Source organism: Amphibalanus amphitrite, unplaced genomic scaffold (assembly GCF_019059575.1).
Source record: "Amphibalanus amphitrite isolate SeventyFive unplaced genomic scaffold, NRLGWU_Aamphi_draft 000503F_arrow, whole genome shotgun sequence".
Classification (NCBI taxonomy): domain Eukaryota; kingdom Metazoa; phylum Arthropoda; class Thecostraca; order Balanomorpha; family Balanidae; genus Amphibalanus; species Amphibalanus amphitrite.
The window spans coordinates 103,395-115,436 of record NW_024881997.1 but is presented as its reverse complement, the minus strand read 5'-3'; the positions used below and the strand labels follow the sequence as shown (position 1 = coordinate 115,436).

The following is a 12,042-nucleotide window of genomic DNA, read 5'->3' as shown; positions in this document are numbered from 1 at the left end:
AGGGCGTGGTGCCGGGACTGGGTCGACCGGTCGGAACAGCTGGGTGCCACGTGCCTGTGCAACACATGTATGCAATGGTTCCACCGTTGTCCGGTGCTGGCGTGACATGATTGATCACTATTGTTCCATTTTTATCGCCGGCTGCTCATCGCACGGTGTCGTTACAATGATTCAGATTTCATTGTTTCTACTTCGAACTGTTCAGACCTTGAGCCTTATTTCATTGCATTCATACTGATTGGTGATTTTTGCAACTGTGCTCCACGTGTTCTACGTGTTCTATAGCTGGATTCATCCACTTCTCATCATTGATGAGCAATAAATTAATATTTCTTTGCGAGTGTTATTACGCCTTGCTGGCGAAAGCGCCGAATCACATGCGTATCTTCTATTAAAAAACGGGCTTCTGTTACGATACATAGGTTGCATGAGAATCTAGATCCAGCCGATCCACTTCACAACACAGCTTAGCTAGTCTGGCACATGTCTAAAATCCCGGCATCCTGAATCCTGATCAGCCCCAGCGATTATCTCTAGGATGGGCTCTCCTTTGTCCAGTTTGGTAAATCCTGGTCTTCCTGAACTAGGGCTCATCCAAGTTCACCTAGCCACACTATTCCGTGAACTTGTGACTTGCATACTAAGAATGTAAACTGATGTGTATTATGACCACGTCTAAGACCCTACTGTGTGCTCTTTTTGATCTAACCTGACCCGTTATGTCCCTTCAGATGTCAGCAGCGGATATGGCGGCAGGATCTGCCGGCCACCAGTGTCATCATCACTTTCCACAACGAGGCGCGCTCCACGCTGCTCAGGACTGTCGTCAGGTGAGGCGGGGTCACCGGTAGGTCACTGGGGTCACTGTCAGAGGTAACGGTGTAGGTATACCGGAGACCGTCTGAGATCCAAGACAGGCTTAGTGGAGACAGCTCTTCCGGCAGCGGTTACTATTTTTGCTATTTTACTTTTAAAAAAGTTCAAATTATGCTCGGCGATTCATGCCTTGTGGGCGTCCCGAACATCGAGATATTTGTCTCCAAAGTCGCTGTTGTGTCGGTAACTCTTTTTGGAAATGCTACACCGCTAATGCTGACACAAACACTGCGTCTCGCGGCGGCTGATCACACCCGTGGCGATGTTGTGGCTAATGTGATCCGCTGGGCGCCGCCCGGTGCTGAATCAGGCCCACGGCCGAGCGCGTCCATTCATCCCTCCGCATCCGTCTGGGGTGGGACCGTGCGACCCATGACCGACCGTCCCAACTGAGATATGTGTGGCTAGTGAGTGGCCCACAGCTCAACAGGACTATCCGAGGGCGGCGCGGGGGCCGAGGCGTCGTCTGTAGGCGGGGACGACTGCCGGTGTACTCAGGAAGGGCGGCCGCACGCCGCGGAGAAAGTAGCGTTCGTATGTAAATGAGGTGCGTCTCGGACGGTCGCAGGCGGCAGATGGTGGAGTCAGTCCTCCACTGGGCTGGCGCGGCGGTACAGAAGCTGGGTTATAGCGGTGTTGCGCGATTTATTTAGTGGATAGTACAGTAGTTCTATTTCATACTGAGCAACTCTTCAGCGCTAATTCTAGACCAACTGATTATTTGGGCGGGTGTTTGACTCTACACTTCCAGCAGGTGTACCTTTTCACAGCGTCGGTGGCGGTTATCCCACAAGTTAGCGCGGTGTTGTTAAAGTGCAAACTCCGCTCTGGTATGTGCAGAATACTAACCAGTTTTTAAATCCCCGACGAGACGGGTTCTGCCCGCCTCCACCCACTGTTCTCGGTACCTACCCGATGGGGAGTGCTGCTCCGTGCCGGGCCGCCCAGACGTCACCCGGGTTAGCCGCCTTCGGTAACTTCCCGGCTAACTTAGGGCCTGTTCAGACCGCTCTGAGCTGATCTTAACCCTCGCCCGCACATGCCATTTTCCCATCCTAGAACGCACGGGGGGTGGTTGCCACCCCCCGCGCCATTTCGTTCCTGTTGGAGATAGAGCTTAGCGGTAAAGACCAAAAAGATTCTTTGGGAAGAGACGAATCCAATGATACCCAGTTTTACCTTCTCAGGTCAGTCATTGACCTTCCAGGTCAGGTCAAACTAAAAAATGTTGCTGTTTTGGGTCACCGTTGGATATCAAGTGCGCTGCTTATCAAATACCGATGACGATGCTGTTTTCTGGTGCCAAGCCAGCTAGAACCTCTGTGTCACACTACCCGACCAGATTTTTGCTGCTGAGGTCATTTCAGGTCAAGTTAGGTGATAGGTCAAGGTCAATTATATGTGTTTGTATGTCTGTGTGTGTCTGTGTGTATACTGATGTGTGCACCGATTGTTTTTGGGTCCATATTACATGAAATCATGATCTGAGAAGCTTTTACCGAAAATGCAGTAAAAAAAACTTCAAAAAAGTAAATTCAGCTTGCCTAAAACGCAATTATCTTAGATGACCTAGGTTGACCTTGACCCTGACCTTGACCCCTGTACATCGTCGAACAACATGTTCCATGATAGGTGGGAGGTAAGACTGGCAAAAAAGGCCGAAATCAGGGTGTCAAAAGCTCACAAGGCCCATGGCAAACGCAAGATGTTGAGAATTGGCCATTTGGGTCATGACGTGACCTGAAAAACAAGGTCGTATCTCCGAAACCAAAAATCACAGAAACTTGAAATTTTCAGTGGACATCAAGAAAGGATAGAGGAGCAGCTATACGAAAAACCAGCCTTCTAGCTCTAAAAATGTTGAGTGCAGAGCAGAAAGACTACCTGGGGGGAGGGTGGCAACCCCCCCCCCCCATGTGCGGGCGAGGGTTAAGCCTGTCCAGGCCGCTGTGGTTACTGATCGTTTTTCTCAGGCGTTCGGGGATTTTATAAGAGAAAAGCGTAGGCGGCGGCGGTAGATGAGCCGGAGACACTGAGCATGCGGTGGTGGCGGCATCAGCTGCTGTATCGTTCGTTTCGTCAAAGTGTGTTTTGGACCTCCCCTCTGTAGTAAGCCCTATATTGGATATATTTTTGATGGACTGATATCTCGAGTATGCACCCAAGCCTGTGGAGTTATATCGTCAGGGCGAATCGACAGAGGCTAGAGGAAAGAAAGCCCATCGTGTCTTTATCTTTTGTTGTTTTGAATGCCGACAATAGCCTTTGCCAAATAAGGCACCAGTGTCTCACGATTGAACTGGCGAGTTGGTGCTCAGGTCCTGAACTTATTTCCGCGTTTTTTTTTTTTTTTTTGCCGTTTCCGGGCAGACTAGTCTTGTAACGGTGTTTACCACAAACAGGATGGAGTTTGAAGAGTACCCCAGTAGACAGGCAGACAAGTGGGAAAGACAGTAGGCAAAAGAGACAGAAGTGGGGCGTCTGACTGGGTGCGGTCTGCCACTCCCTGAGAGCTCCTGCTCAATGACGTCTCCTCGGCCGTCACGACTAAGCTGCCGCTCGCTGTTGCCAACCGTCTCACGGCAGACGTCCTCCCGGCTCTCCATGATTCACCGCTGCCGATGGTAGGCCAATTTTCCGGCCATCATCCGGTCGACGGGGCTTCAGGAAATCGAACAGCATTTCTGGTTTGCAGTTATGCGGCTCCACCATCCCGTTTTTAACGGATAATATATCCGTTTTTGTTAGTTTTATGCTGTCCGTTAGCACAATGGGTAGGTAGAATAATGCAGAGGGCGCATTTGTTCAGTCCAGACAGGCAAAGCAACATTTCCCGTAAACGCGTCCTAGTTTTAACTGACTTAGGAGGCGGCTAGCAGCATTGACTATGTCGCCTGCAAGACTGGCTTCGGTTTTTTCTTGTGTATGTGGTTAGTTTCTCTTGTCCGACAATCATGTACGTTGTTATTAACGATTAAACGATACGTTACAGATGCTTCTGTGCACAAGCACAGTAATCGTATTTCATTTTGACTAAAACAAAACACTGTATATTTTTTACTGTCGAACCACTATGTGCTTTGATGTGTGCCCTCCGCCGATGTTGCTGTGCCGTTGCTTACTGTTTTGACGCTGACTGTATTGTTGCAGCGTGCTGAACCGCAGCCCGGAACACCTGATCAAGGAGATCATCCTGGTGGACGACTTCAGCGATAACCGTGAGTTGATCGTGATGACCGTGAACAGGGCCGTGATTGTCGTGAACAGTACCGTGAACAGAGCTGTGAAGATCGTGAATAGGGCCGTGGACATCGTGAATAGTGCCGTGAAGCTCGTGAATAGAGCCGTGAGTAACGTTAACAGGACCGTGAATACCGTAAACATTAACAGAGGCGTGCTAACAGTCACGGACCTACTCGATCACCCCAATCAAACTTTGGCTATTTGTTAGAATGTTTTATGTCCTCATGGCCATACGGCCTAAAACTGTTAGTCCTTAGCTACTGCGCGTGAGTTCAACTAATGAAATTTACACCCAATATTTTAGAAAAGGTATTGGCTTATAAGAGAGCCTAAGATGTCGTGCGTTCAATAGTCATTTTGGGCTGTCTCAGGTGGCTTTGCTGAAATCCACCAGCATTGGTTTCATTGCTTCATTTGACCGTAATGTCCGAGCTCGTATTTCAAGGCAGGAAATTAAGCGGATTCAATTTACCGGGCTACATATATTTAATTTAAAGCCGCTCGCTGATCGTCTTTTCAACCTTTTCATGGTGCACTTTGGGCTGAAAATATCTGTCCAACTTGAATCCATGCATAATTGTCGGTGACAAGTTTTATGGCACCAATCAGACCCGAAATAGTTCAGCGATGAGTTGAATCCCTGGACGGTATGAGCCTGTCAGCGTTAGCAGTGACCGGCGGTGCACCGGTGCATATTTAGCCTCTATAACGGCCACGGACTCGTACAACAGGTGCCCGTGTGCAGTGCCGGCCGCCCGCAGGGGACCGGTGCAGTACCGACACATCGATCCGCCCGACCGGCGCAGCTCGTGCCCAAATTGGCCCGGTGGGCGGCGGCTTAAACGCCCGAGCGGCTACCGTTGCCTGATTTAGCGTTAGCACCGGTCACTGCCCTAATGCGCCGTGCGCCGGGCGCTGTCTCATTGACCTGCCGGGTCACTGGGGGATACGAGTGACACGTGGCCGAGCCAGTCACTGTCTGCTAGTGATTGATTGGCACACTCGGCCGTGGTAGGTCACGCGCCCGTGCGAGGACAAACTGCCTTTCGGCGGCACATGCGATGCCGATGAATGGTGGCTATTGCGTGTGATAGACGTATGCCGAGGATTGGTTACCGCAGAGTGTTTGGTAAGAAGTATTGTCGTACTTCATGCACTCAGCGTTGTGCCTGAAAACAAAGCGATCTGGATTTCTATGCATTTGCAGACGATCTTCGGTACTTATTGTGTTTTGTGGTATCGTGCAGGGACTATAGAGTCCCGAATCGCGTGCATCTAACAATGGCGAGGATCTGAACAAAACCTGTTTGTCGGATTAAGCGTGTCAAAGATCTTAAGCACGGATTAAGATGTTATGCATTATTCTCCGAACGAAATAAGAGCGCTCCATTTTTAGACAGAAAACTCATTGAAATTTCCTTTGTGACGGGCAGAATTTCGGCACATGTTTTGTTATCATCCTATTCATTGTTCCAAAGCCAGCTAGGGACGTGTCCAGCAGGGTACTATAACTTTAACCACCGGGCGGCATCTTGTCAACAAACTATCGCGCTAAAACTCCTGGCCATACACCAGCGTGGTGGACCACGCTGTGCATTCCCAGACCTTATCTTCTCAGTGGTCTGGTCTGGTAGTCCGTTTATGCTGGACGGTAAAGTCACTGCAGACGTGCTGCATTGCAGGGCACCACGCATGGGGCATTCCACGTCAAATCGAACAAAAATCGGCTGTTTTGCACCTTACCATCAGCGATTTCATTATAAATTTGTGAGCGAGTTCCTGTGTGGCCCCGGACATTACATTGATGTTTTTTGCACATTCTGACCACAGGTCTTCTAAATATAGGGCATCAAATTTTTACAAAATGTTGCATCTTTATATTTTAGAACGACCATAACTTTGGTTGTACTTGTTTGATTTGAATGAAATAAACCTTACTGTTTAGGTAATTTCTTAAGCATTTGTTTAGAATTGCACCTACTTAAATATATGACCTTGAAATTTGCTTAACTCTGTTTTTAAGCACAAATATTGAAATAGCAAAAAACACGTCACCTTCGATTTGGCTCATTTTCATATATTTTATTGCTTACCATATTCTTAACAACCTGTGAAAAAATTGGAGTGGGCCATTCATAAGTTTTGAAGAAAATTGCACATATGTAAACGTATGTTAGCACGCGCAGTGGAGGGGGAAGAGCGAATTTCGCCCACCCCTCCTGTTTTTCGCCAATATCTCATAAGATTAATGCGAAATTTATTATGGCTACCTGTCAAGAATTGAATTGGACATCTCATCGTGCAAGCAATAAGAAAATCGGTTCACAACTGTTCTAGTAATAGCGGTGTAAAGTGAACATCCTGTCGCCGCAGCGACGCGGCGACTCGGCAGCTGGCGCCGACCGCTACGCGCCGCCTGAATTGTAGACTGTGCCGGGACGGAACGGAACGGTTCCGTCTTTACATCGCGCTCCCTACCGCTGATTACGTTCGATTCGCGTCAAATTTTGTGAGAAGACTAAGAAATGTACAGGCAATCTTATGGTGAAAGAATTTTAAAAATAGGTTGGTAAACAATTAAAATATGAACATGTAAACACAAAATTGTGATTGCTGCGTTTCCCGCATCGGCCGAGCCCGCCTCAGCCGGCGACATGTTACTCTTAGCAGGCCTCTAACTGCCATATTTATTATTGGATTAACTAGAAATTCCCCATACATACAAAACAATGTATGTTCTTTCGTATAGTGAAGATCAAAAGACGTGAAGATATCGTTGCGTGATAATGTTTTCGTTGAATTTACTTCATGATGCATTTCCACACGGCTCAAAATTCACCGCAAAATACCGTTTGCCTGAGACACCTTTACTATGGAACGTGAATGCTTGACTACGATGACTATGCATTTCCATTCTCGTAGAGTTTGGGATATCACTAATCAGCAATCATTCATTTCAGAAAGTGTACACAAGCAAGCATGTCTCGACTCTGTCTTTCAAGGTCACGCGCGGTTGCGTGATGTTGATGCATGAAAACGGCGTTTGCCGCAAAAGTTATGAATGGCCCACTCCAATTTTTTCACAGATGGTTAGGAACATTGTGACGGACATAATATGTAAAAATTACCCAAATCGAAGGTGACGTGTTTTTTGCTATTTAAATTTTTCTGTTTTAATTCAAGGTCAAATGCATTTCAAGGTCACTTCAATTTAATTTTACAATTAAAAATCAAAGCCTTATCAATTGCCTATAAGCCCCTGTTAATATCATTTTGATACCAGAAAAGGAACCAGAGTTATAGCCATTTAAAAAATTGATGTGTGGCATTTTTCGCTATATTCGATGACCTATATCTTAGCGATACGTTATCAAATTTCGAAAATATTATACGTAACTCAGTTTTGAACCATGCCCAGTCTGCCTACAAATTTTCAGAAAAATCGAAGGGGATGACGGATTTCGGTGTTTGATTTGACGTGGAATGCCCCGCATGTAAAACGTGCCGGTAGCATCTGGCGGCCGGGACGCCTTTGCAGATTTTTCAGCGGCGAAGTTTGCCACTGGCAGAAGCGCCCGGGGGCGGTGGAGCCACTCGGCTCTCAGTGCCTGTCAGTGGCAGCATCTGAAGTCCGCACAGTTGGAACACATGTGGTGCCGGCGGGCCGCCAGGGAACTGTTGGCCCGCTCTTTGGAGCACATCTCCGCGGTGCCGTGGAAACACGACGGTGAATGACTGGCCGTATGTGCTCTACTGCCTGCCCGGCTGTGGTCGGTAGACACTAGGGCCCTGAGCGATAGGTGGTGGGTGGTGGGCGGGACCGTGCGGGGCAGCACGGTCCCGTCCCGTGCGGTCGGACTCTTCTTTGAGCGAGCACCGGTCCTCGGCCGTGCCCGCGGGAGCACTCGATCCTGCAGGCTGGCAGCCGCCCGCGCCCGAGCTATTAGGCCGACGTAATTTTACGGCCATTGTATCCGCGTTTAGCCGGTGGCGCGCGCTCTTCGGATCGGTGGCGGTGTGTTCGGTGGCAAATGTGAAAAAGGACGAGAGCTGGCGACGGCAGACACTGAGATGGTCTAGTTGTGTAATATCATTGGCTGGCAAGTGGCACAGCAGTTACTCCGCAGACTGTGGGGTGTCTCATCAAAACTACACTGTCTTGGGAATGTTTTCGCAGCTTATCGCGGATATACGATGTCAATGAATATCATTCGCTACTTCTTTTCTGACCTTATTGTCATGTCTGTTTCAGCTGAGGATGGAATTATGCTGGAGAAGATTGAGAAGGTCAAAGTGCTGCGGAATGACAAGCGTGAAGGTAAGACACGACTCCATGGAGTGTGGCCCAGTTTCGGAATCGAGTGTGTTGCAGCGCTGCATGGTGCTGGGTGCATGACTTCTTCCCATGTTCTACCTTTGAACGAAAACACCTCAATTACCTCGCTCACTTAGATATTGTGCAAGTCCGACGGCACAGATATCGGTCTTATCAGCTGTATCTGCGTGTCCTTACACCTGTCGCACTGGTTGCGATCGGGCGCCGGCTGCTCGCCACCAAACCTCCCTTACGACGTCGGGATGGGTTTGTTTCGTCATCGGCGTGAGGCCGGCCTGGAACGAGTGCTGCGGAACGCCTCTGCGGTCGGCCAGCGCTCCGGCGGCTAGCAGTGACGCAACTCGGACCGCTCACACCGGCCGGGAGCCTCCTCTGTTTGATAAAGTATTTAGCTGGCCGGAGTGGTGAAATGGAGCGACGTGCCTCGCTACCGTCGGCGATTTTTGACCACCGCCCGGCCTTGAGTGAGAGGCCTGTTGAAAGCGGGTTGGTGAGTCGCCGACGCATCAGCATTTCCTTGGTTAATATGGCTGAACGTATGTGTCGTAGCGCTAACTAACGACAGGCGTGGACGTGCGTGCAGCTCCAGTAAATGTCACAGCCAGTCGTGCTGCGAAACGCTACCGTGTCGCACGGGTTGACACTTAACGTGTAACCCATAATAATAGCCTTAGGCTGGTACACAATGAGCACCACTTGGACAACCTGCCGTGCCCGTGTGTGCAGTCACGGCATTTGAGCCTGCTGTGACAGCATTGTTGCGCCTAACTGAGGTACGCTAAGATTAATCATGGCGGAGTCGCCTGGCGTCAGTACATAATTAATTCCCCGTATCTGTTCATGTAATCGAGCTCGGTGGACCCATGCGGTGCTGTGAAGGGCAGGGTAGTCATTTTATCATCAAGTGCTAGTAAGCCGATTTAGTGTCATACGGATCCTGATTTATAGCGGTTATTCAAAGCAGTTTTGCTCAGAAGCAGGGCTTGTGCACTGTGCCGTGTGCACCATGCTATGTGGTCTTGTAAACGATGAAGTGTTATCTCCTCTTGTTCACTCCCCTTGGTCGGTCTCCGTCCTACTCTACTCTGTCCATCGCCCTGATCTTTTCTTATACCGATTCGTTCTTATTTCCACTCCTGTTCTGCTCTTGGTCTTCGCTCGTTTGGCTCTGCTCCGCCTCGTTTAGCTCTGCTTTAGCCGTGATCCGCCCCTCCCCTTGCTGATTTGCCCTGTCCTGTCACGGCCCGTCCCCTGCTCCGTCTGATCCATTTTCATCCCTTCCTACTACCTACCCCTCTCCGGTATCCGCTGTATTGTGTCCCGACCTGCCTGGCCCGCCTCGAGCCACCCAGCCTAGCTCTAGTCCGCCCCCGTCCCCGCCTGGCTCTAGCCCGCCCCGTCCCACCCTGGCCTGTCTCGATCCCCGACCACCCTCTCTGGGCCGCCTCGGTTCGCCCCCGCCCTGCCCCGAGATCCGCCGTGGTTCGCCCCCGCCCTAGCCCGGCTTTGTTCCGGAGTCGGCTGGATGCTGTCGGTGCCGATGTAAACGTCTTGGCTTTGGGCATAATGCCACGTCCTCCCCCGTCCCCCAGCCCCAGTGCCGAGGAGGAGAAGGACGGGGAAAGGAAAATGGACGGTGACTCCCGTGGTTTGACAAGAGGTCTGTGCCTTCTGTCCTGTGCGATCTGCGCCGCCGTTTCTGTCGTTGATGCTGCTGCTTTTTTATTGGACCGAGGATTCGGCAGAAGCGCGGCGGTAGCTCGCCGCATTTTGTTTCTAGCTGAGTCCGCTCTGCAGTGCCATTTATGCTGCCGCCGCTGTGTTACGTAACCAGACGGCTGCTGTCATGAACCAGCTGCTCCACCCGTGTTATGTCATTAAAACCGTATGAGGCACGGCGCTGGTCTAGAATGCCACGGATGACACGGTGACGGTCGGCCGGCACCTTTGGCCTTTGTGGCTCCCCGGCTGGGCTCCTGGTATCGGCCCGGTGTGGACACTGATGGGATTACGTGGCTAAAGGTCAGCTCTGGACCTGGATGGACAGAGCGGACTGAAGACGCTGTTTGATGCATGACAATGACGGCGTCTGATGGAAGGACACGGCTCTCTATTATCTAGTGAGTGGCTGAAATGAAGGGCTGGTATTGGAAGCCGACCGTTTTGGTGGTTGTTTCCAGGGTTAGTAGCTGGCCGTTCGACATGATAATGACCCAACGATTCGAGTGTATTTGGTCGATGGTGAGCAGAGATGTCAACAAAAGCCGTAGGCATTAGTTGCAATAAAAAATGAGTTGTTTGAGGGAACTCTGGGAGTCCGAGAAAGCTGAACTCTATAGGAAAAGTGTGTAATTGTTCGATGTTTGTTCAAAGAATAGCCCTTGGTTATTTGATTTATTCTGATGATGTAGTCCGTAAAAAAGAATTCATTCATTCCTTCCTAAGCCGATCAGTCGCTAATGAAATCCATTTGAAATCTGCGCCGTGAAGTTTAGATCAAGTTGCCGATTCCTAATCACTCTGCCTATCAGCTCCTGAGGTGATTGCTGTTGTGCGTGTGAAAACGCCACCACCTTCCACGAATATTTCAGCATGCACGGGACGTTTTTCGGTTCCTCAGACCTTGTTGGACTTCGGTCACGTCAGACATCCATTTCTGCTTCGATTCCACGACCGGACAGCTCATTCGGGCTACTCTCGTTCTTCTTTCGTTCCTTCTATCTCTTCATCCTCATCCATCTTTCTGTCTCCCATCCTCCCTTCTACCCTTCCTCTCTTTCTCTCTGTCTCTGCTTATCACCCACCCACCCTCCTTTGCCGGCGTTAGCGACACCGGTCACATCCAATACCGACTCGATGTCTCTCTGATCGCGGAACAGCGCTGCTCTGACACATTCGTGACCTGCGCGTGCAGCGTGACACGCCTGTCACTCCTGTCACCGGGTTACGTGTTACTGGGTCACGTGCTGCCGTGTCTGCCGACCCCTACCCCTTCCCCCTCCCGGCCCTCTGCTGCCGTGGTGGGTTCGAGCTGCGACTGCCGGCCGCGCCGCAGACTCCGCGGCCGCCGTTCGGCACTGCCCACCGAACCGATCGAGTCGATTGACCGGTGACCTTTTGAGGCGCCCGTGGTATTCCACTTTCGCTGGCAATGTCAATTATCTTCGGGCGATATGCAGCGAGCGCGCTTTTATTCCTCCGGCTTTTTGTAGATTGCAGTACCGGATTGCCACTTACCTCTGCACGTCACCACCTCACTGTTCTGTGCCACCGCTCCTTCACTGCCTTCTTGTAACTCGCGTCTGCTCCACTGCCTTTACACATTACTTCTTTCCGTTCCGCACCCCGACACCACTCTCCGTTCCTGGCGACCTCCCTCAGGTCGCTTCAGTTCCACTCTGCCGAAGCTGGCCGAAATCGATCCACTCACCCGTCTCTCGAGTCTCCAGAGTGGTCCTGTGAAACGACAGGATGTCTTACTTTTCCGCCGAGGACCTGGGGTCGGATCTCCCAGAGGGCCTTTGAAAAGTTGACCGACACTCCATATACGAACCACATCCGTAAAAACGTATCAAGATAAAATTTTG

At 50.4% G+C, this 12,042-nt stretch overlaps 1 protein-coding gene across 1 annotated transcript in view; it reads left to right on the top strand.

Moving 5' to 3' along the window:
* The window catches only part of LOC122392845 (polypeptide N-acetylgalactosaminyltransferase 2-like), a 49,634-nt gene that overhangs the window by 23,769 nt on the left and 13,823 nt on the right, over positions 1–12,042 (top strand). The window contains exons 4-6 of the mRNA XM_043388166.1: positions 732–830; positions 4,027–4,094; positions 8,372–8,437. Of these exons, the coding sequence (XP_043244101.1) occupies positions 732–830; positions 4,027–4,094; positions 8,372–8,437 (233 nt within the window). The remainder of the gene's footprint in view (positions 1–731; positions 831–4,026; positions 4,095–8,371; positions 8,438–12,042) is intronic.